This window comes from Mustelus asterias, chromosome 4, assembly GCF_964213995.1.
Source record: "Mustelus asterias chromosome 4, sMusAst1.hap1.1, whole genome shotgun sequence".
Lineage (NCBI taxonomy): Eukaryota > Metazoa > Chordata > Chondrichthyes > Carcharhiniformes > Triakidae > Mustelus > Mustelus asterias.
Window position 1 is genome coordinate 83,839,634 of NC_135804.1, and position 23,026 is coordinate 83,862,659.

At 43.1% G+C, this 23,026-nt stretch overlaps 1 protein-coding gene across 1 annotated transcript in view; it reads right to left on the reverse strand.

Annotated features, from left to right (window-relative positions):
* Positions 1 to 23,026, reverse strand: part of LOC144492818 (connector enhancer of kinase suppressor of ras 2) — a 751,457-nt gene that overhangs the window by 529,036 nt on the left and 199,395 nt on the right. The window contains exon 3 of the mRNA XM_078211295.1: positions 5,843 to 6,045. Within this exon, the coding sequence (XP_078067421.1) occupies positions 5,843 to 6,045 (203 nt within the window). The remainder of the gene's footprint in view (positions 1 to 5,842; positions 6,046 to 23,026) is intronic.

A 23,026-nucleotide genomic window follows, 5' to 3' on the forward strand; every position in this document is an offset into this window, starting at 1 on the left:
CTGAACAGACTTGGCGTAAGTTAGGACAACAGAGTTTTAGATGGCCTCATGGTTAACTACAAGATCATTGGAATAGTCAAATCCAGAGGTAACAAAGACATGCATGAAGACTTCAGCAGCAAATGTGCTGATGCAGAGGTTAGGTCAAGTAATGCTAAGGAGGTGGAAGTCAGCAGTGCTGATGATGGAGTGGATATGTGGTTGGAAGCTGATCTTGATGTTAAATATGACACCAAAGCTGTGAAAATGGTTGAGTCCAACCTCAGACAGTTGTTGTGAGATGGATAGAGTTGATGGCTTGGGAATGGAGTTTGTGGCAAAGACCAAAGACAATATGTGGAATTTTCTATTCATCTGGTGGCGGGTGGGAAAGCTGGCATGGTTCCCTCTGAGTCATGAGACCGCTGAACATACCCAACTTTCCATTTTTCAGATCATTAATTACATATCAGTAAGGAGCTCAGTAAATCTCGGGGTGGGCTGGCATTCGCCTGCCCTGCCATTACCTCCTGGGGGTGAAGGTCCTGGTACCATATTTAAATAGCACCCAGACAGCCATTCACTCACTGCAGGACAGGTGCTGTGGTGAGGAGGAAAATGATGGCACTGAGATGAGGCAAACATTCTGTCCCACGATTCAGCAAAGCCTCCCTGGGAATTCTTCCCAAGGTAGTCCAGGAAGGTCCTCTTTCCAAGGGATAGGTGCAAGAAGTCCTCCCTCCTAACAACATTGGCCTGGGAAAGCGTAACCAAGGATTTTAGTGCCCGCGGCACACAGATGTGCTGCCCTGCAGAGCCACAAATGGATGAATGATCTGCTCCACTCCACCAGGGTAAGTAAAATTTCTACTCCCTGCAAACTCAGACTGCCTGATGCCTTATGAGAGTGTAAGGGTTGGAGCTCACAACAATGTCACACGCGACCAGCAAGTGGGACATCAGCATTGACTATCTGTCAGCCACTCTAAGCTCACCATCTCATGTAATTGCTGCATAAATGGTGGCTTAATCACTTACTGGAGAGGACTCAACAGACACCACAGGCATGTACGCTTTTGAACTGCTCTATCATCCATTGTGCTCACAGTAAATCCATCTGTCTTTATGCAGGGCAAGATCTCATGGAACAAAAGGGAGAGAACTAAGACCAATGGGGGAACCCCAGAATTGCGGAGCCTCTCAAAGTTCAGAGAACAGGCCGCAGAGCTTGCCAGCAATGAGAGGGGTTGTTGCCGCATGGAAGACAAGATCTGCCTCCCTCCAACAAGCCAGTGAGGATCCATCCCGTACACATCAACAACATGCAAGCAATGGCTGTGAGTAAACTTTAATGTACAAGTTTGCCTTGTCAATCACTAATTCGCTCTTCTCTTTATTCCAGGTGTCAGTAAGAAAAGGTGGAGGGCTTCTCGAGGAGATCATCTCTGAGGAGGAAGCAGAAGTCTCCTTAGAAGAAGAACTAACACTGTGCTCAGCTGCAACCTCCACCAGTGCAGATACACACACCTTGGTGGGATCTAGTTCTAGAGCAGGCTTGGATTCACAATCTGGTGGTCATCTCATGAACATGGGTCCATAGCTGGAGGAGGCAATGACAGACACTCAGAAAGTTAGGATTAATTGGGAACATTACAAATGTGTGTAAGAGGGGTATGAGTGTGTGCTCATCCTGATGAAGCCATCTCCTCATTGCTCCTGGATGGCTTACTTTACATACTATACATACAGTAGGAAATTTCCAGTACAACTGACCTGGAAGTCATTGCATGACAGTCCTCTCATTCACTTAGGGTTTTCTAGAAAGGATTGGACTCTATGAGCTGGAGCATGTCGAGGACTACCCTGCTATGAAAGTGATGCCTTTGCACATCTCCTAAGGCCTCAGCAGAGTCTATGAAGGGAAGAAGTTGTCATTAACAGTTGTATCAATACTGATGAATCCACATTTCTCACAAATGCCAAAGTCACTAAGGACAGAAATTTGTCAGGCTTCCAACGATTACGGGGTCCTGGGTGTTTGTAACTAGTCTAAACATTGTCCTGCTGAGGCGCTCTGTGGGGACAATGCAAAGCAAGCCTTGCAGCTTTTTCTGCATGATGTAGAGTTAAAGGTCACTGCATCCTGATGTAAGAGGGGCAAATGGGGATCAGTAGCTAGATGATGCTTCTGCATTGTGCATTCATGAAAATGGATGATGGAGAAATAGAGTTCTTCAGATGCTGCTCTCTCTTGAGACATTGAAATGCAAACCATTGAAGAATGGGATCTGTGTTCAGGTCACCTTACTAATCTGGAGTCATTCTTACATGGATGGATCCATCATTGTTCTGGCTTTTCAGTCCCTTAAAAGCTGCCATGTCCACTGACTTGGTGAGGCCATGAGTGAAAGGACTAGGTGGAGTTGCTAAAGGACATGTGCTAAGGGAGTGCGAATCATATTTCAGAGCAGCCACTTGTTGCTAAGACTACTCTCCCTTCCAAGCATGGCTCTGTTGTTGGGGCATCAGGTGATTAATGTTACTTCTGTGGCAATTATTAGACTGCTGAACTTTCCTGAGATGTTCAAGCTGAGGATGAAGGTGTTGGTGCAACCCATGCATCGAAGACTATAGGAAACTTTGATGGAGAAAATTTGTCTTTGCCTTATTTCTCCTGGAATCGTGTAGGCACATCTGCCATGTTGTGCCTATGCAATGAAATCCTCATGTGATTTGTCTGAATCACCCTCTTCAGACTCACGCCTTCAAGGTCTTCCTATTCCAAGGAGAAATCTAGCTCCTCAATGTCTCCCTCAGACAATATATCCCCCTTTTGCAATGTCAAGTTGTGTAGGGCCCAGAAAATAGTGATGACGCAGGGCACTCTCTATGGTGGAGAGCCCCACCTGACCAATCCAAATATCAGAAACACATCTTCAGGAAGCTAATAGTTGCTCCATGAAGGACCTTGTGGCATGGAATGTGTTACATTGTAACTCCAGTCAGATGTACTCTTGTGAACGATGAACAGGCGTCATTAACTATGCCTTGCTGGTTCTTGTTCCTCAGACTGACAGTCTTCTCAGAGCTGTACCAATTGGTGATGGGCTCTTTTCCTCATTCTAATCATAACTATCAACAAGGCAGCATTGCCTGCAGCCTTCATCCTCCACTTCGCACTGTATCTGCAATGCAATGCAATTGAGCAATCATTGCTACTTCCCCTTGAATGGCCTCCCTCCATCTCCAAGTCAGGAATCCAGTCTCAAGCCGTTGGCCTGCCCTCATCCCGAGGTCACCCACCGCAGGTTAGTAATATTATGGAGGTTCATAGATGGTTGAGTTTCTCCCTTAGACTTGACTACGATTCACAATGAGGGTCTTACTGACCCATGTAACCCTTAGTCAAGCTTGCCTCCAGTAGCCAAGAGCGCAGCTATTGATGACCTAGCCTTGTGCTAATGTTATGACAGTACACATGGTGTCTTGTAAACCATGACAATGGGAATATTGAAGTTTGTGGCGTCCATTTAGCTTCTATGCAGCAACCATGACTCTTGATTGTTTGAGTTTCCTTCCCTTTTTAGAGGCCTCTGTGAGGATATTCAGTCCAAGTTCACTGCAGCCCCAAGAATTAATGGATTCTTATTTGAATGTGTGTCATTACTGAAGGAGCAAAGCTCGTTTATTAGAACCTTGAATCCAGCTCTCAGCAAAGCCCTATCCCCTGTGGATTGCAGGAAACCAATAGGGTGCTCATTCAGTCAGCCTAAAATATTTATGCTGAACTCTTCCCACACACCTTGATGCCCCTCCCAGATGTTTTTTGAAGCTTGTTTTACTAACTTTATTATTGATCACTGAAGGTGAACATGGCACATATTAGATTTGAATGCGACCAGTTTGCAACCTCTGCACATCAGCCACCAATTTCTTCCTTATCATCCTACATAGTCACCGCCTATTAATTCCTATGTCTTCTGTAACTATCCAGCTTCCCCCTTTTTCCTTGACCCCATCATTGTATATGTTGATATTCCTGTTCTTCCCCTAATCCCTTTAATGTTGATGTCCCATGCCCTTTGTCAATCTGACCCCCTCCTCTGCACGAGACTACATGTACCATTACATTTTGAGACCCTCACATGAGACCATCCAATACCACCCATGACTTTCCAGCCACTGGCATACAGAATACAGATGCCCCTTAACCTAGCCAGTACAGTCCTAGGGACAGCCTCATAAATATTCACCTGATAGCATGGTCTCAGACCCATGACTGTCTCTGAACCTTCCCCGGATAGTTTTTTTACCTTTGACCCCCAGGCAGTCTTTCAATCATCCACTCCGTCGTTCCTTGCCACCCCCCCCCCCCCCCCCCCCCTTCTAGTCCTTCCTCCATCTCACCATTCCCCCCCAGACCAGGCAGTCTCTGCCTCCAGTCCTGCCCTATGATCACTCTTCCCCTCTGATCATGCCTCCTGTGCCCAGCCTTGGTGCAGCTTGTGCCACAGGCAACCAACATGCAGCAGTGACAGTATAAAAGGTGGATGAAAGGTGCATCGACTAAACTCCAAACCGTGGAAGAAGTGAAGCTTACCACTTATATACAATCGTAAAACAGAACATTCTAATTATCCTCTGGAACGGCACTGAATTTGGAAAGAAAACGTTGATTCCAGTGAGTTGACATTTTAATAAGCATTCATAAGATGCCAAAGAATGCAAATTAGGTTTATGACATTGCTCAGCAGGAAATTCAATCCACCTTTTACCTACCTTGAAAGTCAGAAGAACAAAATTCCAAACTACTTTTCCACCAGCAGGAAATGTCAAATTAAGTGCTCCTGCCCTCCAAGATTCCCACTTCTGGCAGCAGTGGAAAATTCCACCCAATGGCTGTGGTCTCCCCAACTTTTAGTTGGAGAAAAGTTTGCTCATCCAGCACTAAATGTTGGACAAACAGTTGACAAATCAGAGATAGTGGCAGAGAGGTTGTGGGGAGTTAGAGCTGAGCATCATCACTGAGAGGCTGAGAAATTACTTCATTCAAAGGATTGTGAATCTTTGGAATTCTCTATCCTACAGAGTTGTGGATGCTCCATCATTAAATACACTTAAGATTGGGATAGACAGATTGGTGGTCTCTCAGGATCTCAAGAAATATGGGAAAAGGTGGGAAAATGGATTTGAAGCCCACGGTCAGCCATGGTCATATTTAATGGCGAAACAGGCTTGACAGGCCATATGGTCTACTCCTGCTTCCATTTCTTTTTTTGTGTCTACATGTGGAACCTACATGTGGAACCTGATGTTGCGTCTTTGGATGATGCCACTGAGGGGCCGCATGTATGAGAAATCAGAGTGGGCCAAGGATAGCTCTGTGATGGATACAAGAGATAACTATGCAGGAGCAGGAAGAGGTCCTCTGGCTATGAATCGATGGATACGAATGGTACCAAATGAGGGCAGGCTCTTCCAGTTGGATGACAGAGGAGAGACTTTGAAGGAGGATGCTGTCGATGGAGGATGGTATGGTTAATCATGTCAAAAGCCGCAGACAGGTCAGAGGGATGAGGGCATATAGCTTACCACGGTCACGTTACATAATATATAATATGTGGCTCAACAATGACTGGTTCAGTTGTGTGGCAGAGATGAAAAAATTATAGCAAGGGATTTAAACATGGAATTGTGGGAAAGATGGCCACAGATGTGGGAAAGATGGCCACAGATTTGGGAAACAACAAAATGTTTGGAGAGGACAGAGGTGTCAGAGGTGGAGTAATGGATTCCGTATTCCAACAGATGGGCAGACATCCAATGGTTATTTATAAATGAGAATATCAGCAGAGTACCTTACCTGTCTAGCCAGGCTAATAAGCTCTTGGCAGCACCAATAAGGTCAACCACCGAGGTAAGGAAGTCATTTGGTAACCTTCTGGAAGCCCTGCCATCGTAATGGCCACTCCTCCGTCTGCCTGTTATAAAATTCTGGAGGTTTTTGGCTGAGGCATTCAGCTTGTGGGAAAGCGTTCTGAGGTTTTCAGTCTCTAATCCGTAATTCTGTAAGAGTAACAACAAGGGTATTAGTAGTTGGTACGTCATATCGGTTACCATAAACTTTACTCCATAAGAAAGAAAGAGAGAACTTGCTTATTTATATGGAGCTTTTATGGACATCCCAAACCAATTTGAAGTGATGAGAAGTATTCCAAGGAAATGTGGCAGCAGTGCTACACGAAGTCGCGACCCAGATTATCTGCCCAAAATTCTGGAGTTTCGTATCCTTCTCATAGATGTGAGTGGCACCATCAAGTTTTAAGCTCACTGATAGTAGATGTTCATCTTACTTTTGGTTCATTTCGTTAAGACCTACATTCTGCCATTCTGTCAACTGGTGTACATTTCAGCAATTGCCAGATTCTCTTCTCTTTGGTAGGTAGATTAGGTGGTTCTCACATTTCCGTGAATACTCGATGGGCCAAAGGGCCTCTTCTGTACTATATGATTCTGTGGTTCATCTATTTTGTTGGGGACCAGTGCCTTTATATCTGGCTGTAGCTTCCTGCTGCACTGGCTTGTCTTCCAGCCACCAAACTAACACTACTAAGACATGAGCCAGGTCTTTCAAAGAGGCTTAAAAGTTAAAATGGTCCAGGTCTCATATCAGCAAGCGGAGGTGAACTTGATGCTTGCCTTCCCAGCCCCTTGCTCATAGCACATCCTGCATTATAATAAGCTTTCCATTTTAACAACTAGAACAGGGGTTCAGGCTTGCCTGCAAAAAGCTAAGAACACAGATCTCTCCTGGCCCAGGGAATTTTCAGTTGAAGTTTGGCAATATAAATTAGCATCAAAGGAATTTAGACTATCATAACTGTAAGACCACTTTTTAAAAATTAGAGGTTTAAGAATGGATGTTAACACTATAAAATCCAACACCCCAAACACAACATGCTATCTTACTCCTAATAGCCCTCAAATATTCACTTGTTTTCCCAATTAATCAGGCAGCAAACAATCACAACTGTTTTCTTACATGACATTATATGTTGAGTTACACATTCCAATTGCCTTTCAGTCATTAATCATCTAGATGACTCCAAGATAGTTGGACAATGGTTTTTAGATTGGGAAATATTGTAAATATGTAATGCAACATCAGTCTCCTGCTAGATTTGTCTCAAAGCCTCGAGGATAAAAGCAAATAGCTGCAGATACGTTCAAAACCACAAGTAAAGGAATTAAAACCAGAGAAAGGTTTTGCAGGTGAGCGGATAGCTGCATAGAAATCACTGCTGTGTAGGAAGGTCAGCCTGCTCCAACGTTGCTTTTCCTTCCTCCATTCTGTATGCACTGCATCAATGGCCAAAGCAAGCACTCAACTCATATGGAGTCTAGTGATAGTAGTTAAATCAATATTAATTATTACCAAACAAGTACAGCACATTCAGTTAAAAGCTATTTACTCTGCGAAATACTTTGCTGGCTGTCTTCAATTTGATCTGCCCTATATTAACTTAAATGGTGTGCAATCAAGCTACAGTTTTCATTCCAGTCCAATGTAGTGATATTTGCACACTGTGCAGCAATGATAATTACCATATTGGTAATATGCTAGTGGCATGAAGTACTATATAATATTGTACACAGAACATAATGGGAATAAAGCTGAGAACGGGCATCCAAGTTGCTTGTCTTTGTGGACTGCATTAACATTATAATCAGGGAGTTCTCGGTGCTATATTGATTTGCAAAACACCAACACATCTTGGTGTACTCTTAAAGGACCTGTTCACCAATCAAAACATATAACACTGAAAGCAGCCCTTTCTGAATTTCTAGGCCCACAGAGTCAAACAGGATGATCAGCAGACAGGAAACATAGGACTGAATTTCATTGGTCCCTGGATGGCAGGAACAGAGGCAGCAGTGGCAGTAAAATAATGGGGAGCCATGACAGTACAGTTTTGTGTCATTAATCCCACCACCTGGGAAGTTTCCCATCAGCAGGTTTGAGCCTGGCTGTGAGGCAGATCAGCTACTTATTCCATGGAGGTGTACAGCTAACTTGTATAATTAAAAGCCCCATTGAGCATCATTTAACAGAGTTTCGAGCTTTTTGCCAAAGGCAGGGCGGCTCCATGCCATGTGGAGAGGCTACCAGTTGCATGGAGGCAAAAAGCACCCAGCAGTCTGGGTGGGAAGCATCAGAGCCAGAGGCTCCATGGCTCAAAGAGGGAACTCCAGCACCAAATTCCCTGTGGCCCCAACAATCCTCTCACAGAACAATTTACATTTTGTCCCCTCCTGCAGTAAAATCACTGAGCTAGTCTCCTGCTTGTGAGCATGTGCTCAGGACCTGGTTTTTGACCTAATGTCAGTGTTCCAAAGCCCACGATAAAGGTCACTCCCTCAGTTCAGCTGGAACTCAGCTGCCTGAGCTTCTCAGGCTTCTCACAGATTGACGTGGAACTGATAGCCAAGTTCTGCACACATGAGGACGGCCTAAACCAGGATCTTGGGTTCATGTCACACTATCAGTAACACCTACAGCTTGCCTCCTGGACTTGCAGAATCTCACTGGCTGTCCTGTCTGGAGACAATACACATCTCTTGAACCTGTGCTTAATGCTCCCTCCACTCACATTGTCTGTATCTTTAAGACCTGGTTGGCTGTAGAGATTTGCATTCTAATAAGTATTCTGTAACTTGATTTTGTGTCTCTGTATGGCCTGTTTGAGAGCAGATTTCCACTCCATCTGACGAAGGAGCAGCGCTCCGAAAGCTAATGGCATTTGCTACCAAATAAACCTCTTGGACTTTAACCTGGTGTTGTTAAAACTCTTATTGTTCTCACAGATTGCCAGAGCCTGACTGTACATGGCCTGTCCTTAACACTTATGTTCTCAGTAGCACACATTAGGAACACTAGCATTCGTCTGAATCTGCAGAGATGTATTAACATGAATAGAAAATTTTACAGGCATTATGACACCCATTTCCAGAATAGGTTAGACAATAAATGAGGAAATCCAACACTTAAATGAGTCTCTATATACTTTACATTTCAATTACTGACTGAGAATGTGCTGAAAGTTTCTAACTGTAGTCAAGTGTTGGAAATGTAGCAATAACTTAATTTGTAATGGCATTTTGTATGTCTCCAAACTTAAACTGGTCACTCGTAATGGGGCTATATAGCTGGCAATAACTTTTATTGACAAATAAAAATATGTTATGAACATCAGAATATTAATACCGATCTTAGTAAATTGCTTTGATTTTGTGATCTGAATAACATAAAATGGTCAATGCAAATAAATTGATGACCCTTCCCATTCACCAAGACCACCGTGTTCAGTTATATCATCCCACTCAGTCTTTGCAGTGGTGGCATGGCTCGCAACCTAAAACTTCTTATCGTTTCAGCTCCTTACTCCTCAAACACCTTTTCTCCTTGAATATCATTCCCTTCTCCTTTCAAAGCCCTAACTCTCTATAGTCCTTCTTAGTTACTCAAGAGCTTCCAAACGAGAATCACTTTCCACCTCAGCCCCTCAGTTGCTCAACTTGTTCAGGCATTTCACTGTAGCAGGAGATGCAGAAACCTCTGCTTTTTGAAGACTATTAAAACAAAGTTGATTAGTTTAAACTAGGGGCTACAATGTGTCTGATATATATCAAAGGTATCACAATGTGCCTTCCTATATTGTATGAAGGTATTGTCTGTATAAGCACATATATAATCATTTTCGAACAAGTATTATAGATTTAAACTGTATTTTTGTATTTTCTTGTGAGCTTTGGTCAACATGCAATTTACTCCTTGGCATAATGAGAAATTAGTTTAATTAGACAGACCGCATTCTTTTGGAACAATGAATCAAAGAGCATATACCCTATCGGGGCAGGCCAGGCAACTACAAGCAACTAAGGTTTTTGAAATGAATAGAAAGATTCAGCCTCTAACTGCAATGAATAGATGTATTAGCCCTCCACTGACGAGGGGACAGAAATAAGACAAGTAACATAACTCCCTTCTCGTTCCCAGGACTGCAGGGCTTGGTGTGACACTTGAACCTACCAGATTTGCATAGGTAAGGTTCCTAGGCAACGGGGGAAGAATCTTTGGGTTCAGTTGACCAATGAATTCCTAATTCTGCGAGAAGCTAAATTGGTATTAGCCAAAGTAAACAAAGTGTATTAATGTAATTGGATCGTCCAGCTCGGATGACAGGTTGGGCGGGAGGATCGAATCTTCAGAAATGTATATTTGCTGTGCTCATGTAATGTAATGTGAGGGAGAGGTTGGAATCCTCTGACCATCTCTCTCCCAATACGTGTAAGTCAAATAAAGAGTCTTTAACTGCACACTGTCTTTCGCAAGTCTTTGTGTTAACTGTGATCAGCTGAATACAAGACCCCCCCCGCGCCCCCACTGAGGGATGCCCCAAGAAAATCCCCTTACATCAACCTATTTAGAAATTCCCTATTTCCCCTCTCCTCAGGCATATCTTCCCTTTTGATCTCACTCATCATCACTGTACAACATTTCCTCACTCATGTCATCCCCTCTAAGCCTAGTCATCACACCATCCAAGGTTTTAATCATGGACAATTTAATCACCAGTGAGTTTAGTATTTCCCATATCTCCTTCTCTACAGCCAAATGCGTTATCACTTCAAGGCATCTTGGAAGGTGAGAATAATTCCAAGTTAATTGGCTCAATGAAAAACTATTCTTTTTGGTTCTGTTTCTTATTTCCTTTTGTCATTATCTCTATGTCAAATTCATGAAGCCCATGGCCTTTACACCTCGAAGATTAATATTGTCCTTTCGGGTTGATGAGAGCAATGTTGTTGATGTGGGATACAAGAACTTCCAAAAGGCATTTGATTCTGTGCTGTAAAACAAATTTGTGAGTAAAGTGATAGCTTGTTGAATAAACAGTAGCAAATGGATAGAAAATTGGCTGAGTGACAGAAAACAATCAGCAATGTTTAATGGATATTTTTCAGGCTGGAGGGAGGCTTGTAGTGGAGTTTCCCGGGGACAATGTTGGGACTTTTGCTTTTCTTAATATATATATTAATGAACTAGACCTTGGTGTGCAGGGCACAATTTCACTATTTGCAGAAGATACGAAACTTGGAAGCATTGTGAACTATAAGGACAGTAGCGCAGAACTTCAAAAGGACATAGACAACTTGTGGAATGGGTGGATAGGTGGCAGATGAAGTTTAATGTGGAGAAATGTGAACTGATTCATTTTGATAGGAAAGACATAGAGAGACAATCTAAAGTAAAAGATTCAATTCTGGGTGTATATGAGCATAAATCATTTAAGGGGGGGGAGGACAGGTTGGAAATGTGGTTAATAAAGCATACTGGATCCTAGACTTTATTAATAGGGCTATACAGTACAAGAGCAAAAACGTTAAGTTGAATTTGTATGCGACAAAGTTTGACCTCAGCTGGAGGATTGCATCCAGTTCTGGGCACCTCACTTGAGGAGGGATATAAAGCTTTGGAGAGAGTACAAAGAAGATTCACAAAAATGGTTCCTGGGATAAGGAACCTCAGTTATGAAGATGGATTGGATAATTTAGGACTGTTTCCTTAGAGAAAAGGAGGCAGACAGGGGATATGATAGTGGTATTCAAAATCATGAGGGATCTGGAAAGAGCAGATCGGGAGAAACTGTTCCCACTAGCAAAAGGATTGAGAATGAGGGGGCATGCATTGAAAGAAATTGGTATAAGAAGCAAAAGCAACATGAAGAAAAAACTTTTTCACGCAGTGAATGCTTAAGGTCTGGAATGCACTGCCTGCGCACATGATGGAGGTAGGTTCAATTAAAGCATTCAAAAGAGAATTAGACAGTTATCTGAAAAGGAAGAAGGTGCAAGGCTACAGGGAGAAGGCAGAGGAATGGCACTATGAGAATTACTCATTCAGTTCCGACACAGTGGTTGAATTGCACCCTTCAGTGCTGTAACAATTCTGTAATCTACTGTTGTAGGGAAATATCCCTTACCAGTGCAGAATAGAAGTCCCTTTGATTTTGATTCGGCGCCTGTTACTTTTCCTAGAGTGCGGGGGTTTCGATCTGGAGCTCAGTTTAAAAATAGAAACGGCTTGAATTAAAAGGGTTTGGATATCACGGGTACGATGTGTAAAGTGGTATGATACAACTGCCGCTTGATTATTTTTATTATACAGTATAGCACTGCCATATAGACACAAGAATAACATCAAATCCTGAAAAGCCTTAACCAACTTTGTGTGATATATTCATATACTATATTGGGCATTGATAAAGACATAATTATTTTGTGAAGTACTGTGGTGTAGCGCTTGCACGCAAACAAATGATCAAATTAGAGATAGTGTAAGAGTACTCATATAAAGATCGGAACTGTATGGCATGTGATTTTAATGGGGAAAGCGATGTCTTTTGATAAGACTACATACAAATGAATGGATGTATCCGACAATACATCCGAGACCTTAGCACCCAATTGAAGGGGATGCGCCGGTCCGTAATTTCTAATCAGGCACAGGTCGACGCAGAGGGGGACTCAGAAATATTACCAGAAGTCCCAAAAGCCGGGAGCCGGGTATTAACAAAAGTGCTTCCTGCAAAACCAGGATTTGCCCCAAGATGGCACGGACCTTACGAGGTCATTATTAGCGGAGATACCTGTGCCTGTATAGATATAAGGGGACAGGGGGTCTGGAAACACTGGACCCAATTAAAACTATATGAGGACAAATGAACTAAAAAAATACCGTTTTGCTCATTCAACTTCCACAGGAACCAGGACCAGATCTACTATCAAGACGTCGGAACCAACTACTTTTAATTTAATTGCCTGTTTATTTTCTGTATATACTGTAATTGTAAAATACTGTTGAAAAAAAAAGAGCGATATGGGAACAGGGACATATCTGATAATAACCCTGACCATTGTAAATACACTCCAACATATGGGGGTTAGGGGAGCAGAACCACCAATCATGGAAGGAAACCTATTCCTGAAAACACACATCCAGATCTATGGGAATAGGACCGCTTGTTACCCCTCAGCGCGATCAGTAAACTCCCTATTCATCGCAACACCAGGGTGGCTCCCACAAGAGTTATTCACTATTGACACATCGGGGGCACCCTGCAAAGAACATATTGGGTACTTTAAGCAAGGGATACAAGGAAGGTGTGTAGAGCTCATTGAGCCGGGAATTCTAAGGGGGACGGGACCCCAACCGGACGAGACACATGGGAACTACCCACAATGTTTTAAGGGAGAGGGATGGGGGTGCGTGCATGCCTTTGTCCCTAAAAATGATTCGTGCGCTGAGGCACATTGTGCTCTCCAGGAGTGCCGGGTCCGGGAAGGACACTTCACTTGTGACTGCAAGCAACAAAAATGCATTGCAGTCACCGCGGGTAGGCAGCTTATGTGTGGCAAGTGCAACGGCACCCACGTAAGCTCAGCCTCAGGGACATATCCATTTGATTCTCACCAAGAGGTACAATCAAGTGGACAGTCCAGGGGGAGGGAAGGTTCCACAAGATGGGGCCATGCGGTCAAACGACACCGGGGTAATGCATGTTATCGGGTTAAAGACGGGTACGTGTTTTATTTAAAAATGTATATATGACGGCCACAGACAGGCCTCCAAGGTTCTTTTCCGTAGGGACAATCAGACCTCTCACGGTTCCATGCCCAAGTGAAGGGCATGTCCAGAAACGCATAGTGACCAGGGCCATCAGCGCAGAATTTTGCTCCGACTGGCAGGCCCCTGTCACACTAGGGTCTTCTTTAGGATATGGATTTCTGGGGACACTATCCCTGGGAGGCGCCGCAGGGGTGATCAGTGCCAGTAATAGGAACTTCTTCATATGTGGACTGACCATTTTAGGAAACAACACCCTACAAGCATTAGGCGCAATTGACCAAGAACTCGCAGAACTCAGACTATACACACAACAAACGAGATATGCGGTGGACTATCAGCTAGCCAGACAAGGGGGGGTATGCACCATCATCAAGGAAAAATGCATCACATACGTACACGACGAGACACTAAACATAACAGCAGCCATGTCCGGGATACAAAAGCAATTGGATAACTTTAAACAGGGGTTAACAGGGACTGATGGGTGGTTAGGATGGCTGTTTAACACAGTTTGGGGAGCATATATTATGAAGGGATTAATCCTAGTAGTAGCCATCCTGTTCACACTCTGCCTTGGCCTAACCTGTATTAAAGTGATATGTGCAAATATTACATCAAGAATGCTACCCACTGCCAGTATCCAGATGCAAGAACTTAACAACGACACAGAAGAAGAGGAACAACGGCAAGGACAACAGCTGTACAAATCACTGTTCCTCTGAAGGTCGTCCATGGGGGGTCAGCCATGAATGGCACCCCCTGGACGAGAGGAGGGACTGAAGGAGGAAATTTTCCAGAAAACCATATTTGTATCATCAAACATATTTACATATTGGACTAATTGGCACCACTCATAACGGGCCAACAATGCAGAGGGGCACCCCCGGATGGATATTCGATCGGGTCCCCCCCTGCACAGCTGAGAGACTCACGAATTTCAGAAACTACGGAAGATCCCTAATCTGCCTAGCAACAGCGCAGCTGCATTTTAAACTGGCCAAGGCAGACATAAAAATCTGATAAACTAAGAGATAAGGATAAAAGGTTAAGAATGAAATACCCCAGACACCCAACAGGACAGGATGACATTAACACTCAATCTCACAAGCAGGAAACACAGACACGGAACAATAGGATCAATTCAAATAAGAGGACACATAGAGATGGTAATGGGAAACGCATTTAGACACCGGGGCAGGACCAAGTAATCCCATTAACACGAACACACACCATACAAATGCTAATCCATGAAACTTCCTAGGGACTTTTGAAACTGACAGACCACTTTATACATTGTGTAAAAAAAGGCATAATCAAATGTTCCCGCGCGAATTTTGGATCCCTATAAAGATCCAGAGCTGATGTGATTTAATTGAGATCAACGTGGCCAAGCCACTGTTTCTGAGCTGGCTACGGGGGTCTCCCTGGGATCCCAGTAATTGTACAATAAAGACACGCTTTGAACCTTGATTTGCGACTCAACTTCTATTCTGCACTGGTAAGGGATATTTCCCTACAACACTACCATTAGAACACTGTCTTGTGTTACAATATGAGATTTATAAGGAAGAGTGTATGTTTGGGACTGTGTCTTTAAATTAGGATGAAATGAAGAGGATCATGTGACCTGTTCCAAAGTCTGCCTAACAACAGGCCTGGATGATCTAGCTGTTAAAGATTAAAAGGAGGCCCAGGATGTTTTGCTGGAAAGAAAGTGCAAGGTATTCACACGTGGGAGACCACGACAGCAACATCTGTATTTATAGTGGGGAGACTACTCATCTCCAAAGTCCTAGGAATGTGTGGAGAATATTTGATTGTAAACAATAATGTTTTAAACTGTCCATTTACTTTCAAGATTAAAGAGAAATAGGATTTCAAGGATAGCTAATCAACATTTCTACCCAGATACAAGACCCATATGTTTCAAGTTACTGAGGAGGTGGACTAAGAGAGGAGAAGTACTTCTACGATATCTTTAAAAAAATCACAGATACAGGCAATCTGCCAGGATCCAGGACAGAGAGAGAAAGAACAGTTAGAGACTGAGAGCGGAATTTTCCCATCCCCCCGCCACGGGAATCGTAGCAGGCAGGGGCGGACCATGCAAAGTTCTGTTGACCTCGGGCGGGAATTTCCGGCCAGGGCCAAGCGGGGCTGGAAAATCCTGCCCTGAAATTCTCAATGGTTCACCGCGGAGGAATGCGGGTGGGAGCTAGCACTTGAATTGAAGAGACCAAACGTGAGGATTTGAAGCAAAGCTGTAAGAATTGCCTAGCTTGCACTAGGAGGAGAATCACCAGGAAAAACCCTCACTGTGAAAGCCAGTTCTGGGGTTAAAAGGTTCCTGGCTAGGAAAAAAATTGAATGGAATTATATCCCCTGGAGCTAAGAATCACTTTGGATTGGTTCTGAGAAAAATCGAATGGGACAGTGTAAAATACACCAGTGAAGTGGGTTTTTCAGTTGTGTTGAATGTAGAAGGGAAAAGTTCTGTTCAGTAGTTTAAAATGTAAGATGCCTGCAATAATCATGTTTAGTCAAGAGTGCTTTTAGTTTGCTTGTTAAAGTCTTAAAACATGACATTTAGCTGTGCCATCCTTTCTGCTATCAATTGGAAGTTCAAATTTCCTTTTGCAAGTTCACAGTCTCTATGGGGATCATAATACTTGAAGGCATCCATGGTGCCTTCTTCCACTGTTGCCTTGTGACCAATTTACTCTCTGATGAATAGTGCTTGGACATTTACTACATAAAGGGGTCAATATAATTGTAAGTTGATGTTGTATGTCGAAATATTAGCCAATCACACTGAAGTTGTTAGAAATGCAGTCATGCAGTAACAACCCTCATGCTTGCAGACACATCATTCATATGCTTGGCACTATGGAAGTCATTGTTTATCCTTTACCAATGGACTTTGCCAATTTTTGAATGTACCAGAAAGATTCATGTTTAAACTGCAAGACTAAATTTCCAACATGGCATTATATCTTGAGGATAGAAGATTAAATGATGATCTAACTAGGGTGTTTTAAAATGATTGAATGGTTTGATTCATCCCGAGGGGAGAGTCCAAAACAAGAAATTAGAGTTAGGCCATTAAGGGGTGATGTCAAAAAACACACAGCAGGCATGAAGATACTAAAAATATTTCAGCGAGACACTTACTAAAAATAGGTGCAATGAATGCTTGTAACGTATAATTCTGTGAGTAAGTGTAAGATCGAGTAAAGTTTGGCTCCAGTGCTATTCTTCTCAAACTGTCTCTCTGGAAGATATCAGACTGGTTTCCAGCAGTGACACGATTAAAATTTCCATCTAATTTATTGCTTAAAGGGCTGCTGAAAAACTATTCTTGATTTAAGGATAGTAAATAACCCTTACATAACCCTTAATTCCAGAATTTCATTCATATATGACACTAACTTATTTCTGCATGTTAGTTACATTAAGGGGAGGCAGTGGCATAGTGTTACTGCCACTGGCTTAGTGATCCAGAGACCCCGTGTAATGCTCTGGGGACCCGGGTTCAAATCCCACCATGGTAGGTGGTGAAAAAGCTGGAATCAACCAATCATTGCCGATTGTCATAAACACCATCTGGTTTACTAATGTCTCACTAGGGAAGGAAATCTGCCATTCTTACCTGATTTAACCTACATGTGACTCCGGGGGGGGGGGGGCGATTCTCCCATCCTAATTTTATAGGGCAGTGGGCCGGGAAATTCAAGTGGAGATTCAAGTGGCGCCCGATGCACGGGTTCCGCACTGGGCCAGCAAACGGGAGGCCGGCAGTGCAGGGCCACGGCACATGCGCCAATCACAGCACTGACAGATTGTCGCATGCATAGTGGCCCGCTCAAAACTATGCTGCCGGCCTCTCCAGCAGGATTAGGCCCTGCCCCTTCATTTTCAGCGTGAATCACGCTAGGGCACTTTGCAGTGCCTGAGTGTGGGAGATTCATTTTGAAAATCCCATTGAAAAAACCGGCATGATTTACTTCAGTTTTCACGCGAATTAGACACTTAGAATTGTTTTGGGAGAATCCCAGCCCAGATTGACTCTTAAATGGCCTAGCAAACCACTCAGTTCAAGGGTAATGAGGAGTGGGCAATAAATAAATGCCTGCATCCTATTAAAGAATAAAAAAAACTCTGCATACTTAACGTGATGAAATATAATGGCTGGGGAAAGAGGGGGAGAGGATGGTTTTCCAACTTTAATTCAGGATAGATGGGCTTGCCAGTTTCCCAACTGAGAAACAATTTTCGCAAATAGAATTCAGATTTTGCTGTTTGCTAGTAGAGAATTTCAGTATTGCTGAAAAAAAGAGACATGTCAAAGCATGATCTTACACTTGTCAGAACAGTTCGCAAGAATACCAATAATAAAGGGAACAACAATTTGTATGTCTTTTTCAGCAATTCACATTTTCCAAATATAAGTTACTGGCTATATGGACTCAAGCTGATCTTTCTACATTTAAATTATTTAATGACTTAAAAGATGATTAAATTGCAAGCCTAGCATTTGATGCCCATCCCCAATAATCCCTGAAAAGGTGGTGATGAGCTGGCTTCTTGAACCACGGCAGTCCATCTGATTTCACATAGAGCTGAGTCAGGATAGTGTATGGCTTGGAGGGGAACTTGCTGGCGCTTAAAAAAAAAATCATCTGATGAAGTGTATCCCAGGATATTGTGGGAGGCTAGGGAGGAAATTGCGGGTCTCCGAGCAGAGATATTTGATTCATCGACAGTCACAGGTGAGGTGCCTGAAGATTGGAGGGTGGCAAATGTTGTGCCTTTGTTTAAAAAGGGCTGCAGGGAAAAGCCTGGGAACTACAGGCCAGTGAGCCTCACATCTGTGGTGGGTAAGTTGTTGGAAGGTATTTTGAGAGACAGGATCTACTGGCATTTAGAGATGCAAGGACTGATTAGGGTCAGTCAGCATGGCTTTGTGAGTGGAAAATCATGTCTCACGAATTTGATTGAGTTTTTTGAAGGGGTAACCAAGAAGGTCGATGAGGGCAGTGCAGTTGATGTTGTCTACATGGACTTTAGCAAGGCCTTTGACAAGGTACCACATGATAGGTTGTTGTATAAGGTTAAATCTCATGGGATCCAGGATGAGGTAGCCAAATGGATAAAAAACTGGCTTGATGACAGAATGTGGAGATACTGGCATTGGACTGGGGTGAGCACAGTAAGAAGTCTCACAACACCAGGTTAAAAGGGTTGTTTTTCAAACTGGAGACCTGTGACCAGCGGTTGTGCCTCAGGGATCAGTGCTGTTATTTGTCAATTATATTAATGATTTGGATGAGAATATAGGAGGCATGGTTAGTAAGTTTGCAGATGACACCAAGATTGGTGGCACAGTGGACAATGAAAAAGGTTATCTCCGATTGCAACGGGATCAATTGGGCCGCTGGGCTGACAAAAGGCAGGTGGAGTTTAATTTAGATAAATGTGAGGTGATGCATTTTGGTCGATCGAACCAGGGCAGGGCTTACTCAGTTAATGGTAGGGCGTTGGGGAGAGTTACAGAACAAAGAGATCGGGGGTACAGGTTCATAGCTCCTTGAAAGTGGAGTCACAGGTGGACAGAGTGGTGAAGAAGGCATTCAGCAAGCTTGGTTTCATTGGTCAGAACATTGGATACAGGAGTTGGGACGTCTTGTTGAAGTTGTACAAGACATTGATAAGGCCACATTTGGAATACTGTGTACAGTTCTGGTCACCCTATTATAGAAATGATATTATTAAACTAGAAAGAGTGCAGAAGAGATTTACTAGGATGCTACCGGTACTTGATGGTTTGAGTTACAAGGAGAGGCTGGATAGACTGGGACTTTTTTCTCTGGAGCGTAGGAGGCTGAGGGGTGATCTTATAAAGGTCTATAAAATAATGAGGGGCATAAATCAGCTAGAAAGTCAATGTCTTTTCCCAAAGATGGGGGAGTCTAAAACTAGAGAGCATAGGTTTAAGGTGAGAGGGGAGGAATACAAAGGGTCCAGATGGGCAATTTTTTCACACAGAAGGTCTGAAACAAGCTGCCAGAGGTAGTAGTAGAGGTGGGTACAATTTTGTCTTTTAAAAAGCATTTAGACAGTTACATTGGTAAGTTGGGTATAGAGGGATATGGGCCAAATGCGGGCAATTGGGACTAGCTTAGGGGTTATAAAAAAGGGCGGCATGGACAAGTTGGGCCAAAGGGCCTGTTTCCATGCTGTAAACCTCTATGACTCTAATCACATTCATGGCCTGAGGAGTGGTTACATTTCCAAGTGAATCTAGGAGAAAGTAAAATCTGCAAAATAGCCATTTGCAGACTTGCTTCTTTCTTTCATCCATGTTGGAAGATCTCCTGGGACTTTGCTCATGGATATTCGCCAGCCTGGAGTTCAGTAACTGAGTTTTAAAATGGCCTGCTTCTGAGCACTTGCAATTCCCATCCATATTCTGCAGAAGCTATATTCGACATCCTAGACCCGACCCTGTCTTTTGGCCCCAACTCAGGCAGAAGAGAGATCCTCCTTAATGGTTCTTTGCATCTTAATAAATGAGGAAGAAGAGAATTGCAGAAATTCAAACAGGATATTTACAATCAATTGTGGAAATAGGCTGTGCTTTATACAGCATCAGTACCACTTCTTGAAGAGAAGTAAATCTCATATTAATTGGTTCTAAATCTAAAGATGATCAGTCCAAAATCAGTTTTACTGCTCACTACATTCACTGTTGCCATATAAAAAAGACATTAAGAGCTTGCATTTATAACCCTAAAGCACTAAACAGCCAATGAAGTACATTTGGTGTGAAGTTACTATTGTAATTTAGGAAGTGCAGCATAGAAATCATAGAAACCCTACAGTGCAGAAGGAGGCCATTCAGCCCATCTAGTCTGCACCGACCACAATCCCACCTAGGCCCTACCCCCACATATTTTACCCGCTAATCCCTCCAACCTACCAGGACTCCAAGGGGCAATTTTTTTTTTTAACCTGGCCAATCAACCTAACCCGCACATCTTTGGGCAGTTTGCACACTGCAAACTTGCACAAACAGCAATAAGATAACGACCAGATCATCTGTGTTTGGTGAAGTTGAAATCGTGTCAAATATTGGTCAGTACTCATCTGAAGGAAAATGCCCCTGCTTATCTTAAAAACAGTGCCAGGAGATCTTTAATGTCCATCTGAGAGGATTCAACATCTTACCAAAAGATGGCCCATCAGTGCAACACTCCCTCAGTAGTACCTTAAAGTGTCAATGCAGTGTTCTCTCATTGTTGATATGAGCTCTGCATTCATCATCTTGTTTCAATCAATACTCTTCAAATCATTTAAAATCTTCTGCCTTTTTTTGCCTTTCTCTCTCTCTTTGGTCATGCTTCATGATGTAACCGCCCTCGTCTCCAGCACCTTCAAAAGTGTCAAGCATCAAATCACTCAGGGGCATTGACTGGTTTGCCTCTGCAAATGGCCATAGAAATCTTACAGATGCACAATGTTTCCAAAAATATCATGAAAAAAAGTGCAAGTCAAGTAAAAAAATGCAAACTGCAAGTTTCATTGGGTAAAAATAGGTCAACCAAGAACTCATGGAGAAATGTGACTGCAGGTGAAAGGACAGACAAATGCACAGCAAGGAGCCAACACCAAAAATCTTTCAAAGTTTCAGATAGAGGAAATAAAAGAGCAACTAACAAAAAAAAATGTTTTGATGTTCAAAAGGTATATAGGGGCACGACTAGTTCTTTTGACATAAATAAGAAATGTTTGCATGAAATCGACTTATCTATGTTTGATTTTTAGTGAACGTGGAACTTGGGCTAATCAGGATACTTTGCATTCTAAGGACATATTGTGCAATTTTCCATGCTCTACGGACACAGAAGATGCTTTGTTTTTAAATTAATTGCAGATAATTTAACATAAAGCATATTCTGTATCTAAGCAGAGATATCTGTAACGTTAAATGTATTCACACGGCAAAGAACTGGAAATAGAACACAAGCTAATCCCAAACAATCATTCTGTTAGCAAACATATTCACAAGTAGCTCACTTCAGAAGCTGTGGGGAATTTCCCCAGGAAAGGAGGTAGGTTTACATGTGGGTCAGAATCATCATCCTGCAATCTTTCAGGTTTCTGCAAGGCAGGATTGGAGGTGAGCAGGGAACTCCCTTGAATCTCTCAGTTACGTTATTCAGAGGAAGTTCGTGTCGTTAAGAAGACAATTAAAAACTGCTTTAATCCTCAATTCCGATTTTCCAGCCAGGGTTCTTATATGTCAATCTGTCAACTCACCAGGGTCGCTGAGGCAGCTCCATAGTGGGAAGATTTTATTCAGTGAAACTGACAAGTTTGTACAGCTTTGATCAGTGAAACTAAAGAGCTCCAGCCATGTTCACTGAGAGACTGTTGCTCAGCGTACTTCTTCTCTGAGGCTGCTTTCACTACTTGGCAGGTGATTGCCAACTTCCTGGAAAATACTTCACCTGTCTAGTACTTAGCTTACCTCTAGCTGCATGTCCTTGTTGCTTGCCTTCATTACAACATGGTAGCAGCTTATGCAGTTTAATCTCCCAACTCTGATGAGGGGCAAGAGCAGAAACTACATCACCACCAACACTTCCAGCAGCATCAGCGGCCTCCCTCTAGGTCTCTGTAGGGTAGAGGAGATGGGCATTGGCATCCAGTTGCAAGGCGCCACAAGACAAGCTCTATTGACATGTCTGATATCTGCAGCCTCTTGAAACATGAGCTCCTTCCCTGTGGAGCAGGTGGACATGTATTACAGTGGTCAACACCAGATTCCGCTTACCCCGTTGTCTTTACCTCTCCCCATAGCTGTGTACTCACTTCTCCTGCAATAGTTGTGAGTATTCATTAATGATTCATGTAGAGATGAAGGAAAGACATCACTTGTTGAGAATGACTATGAGGTATGGGCGTGAAAGGAGAATAGGGTGAGGGTATGTGAATGTCGGCTGTTCAGATGGAATTGTGAGGAGATGCCTGCAGAGAGAAGTAAGAATGCATTTTGTCAAATGAACACTGTGCAGGAGAATGACCGGCAAGTCAGAGTGTGGGGCTGGGCATCTGAAAGTATAATGCTGCTCTCATGTCATGCCCTTTTGAGGTCCTGGATCCTCTTGGTGCACTGTCTCCAGGAAGGAGGGACAACATTTCTGCTGCTGATTTCCTTTATCACTTCCATCCATGCCTGTTTGGTTCTTGCCTTGCTCTTGTCCTTGGGGATGATCATTTCACTGCACCCTCTCAGATTCTGCAGCAGGACCTCCAATTAAGAGTGTGCGATTGGGTAACAGCTTTCCCAGGTGT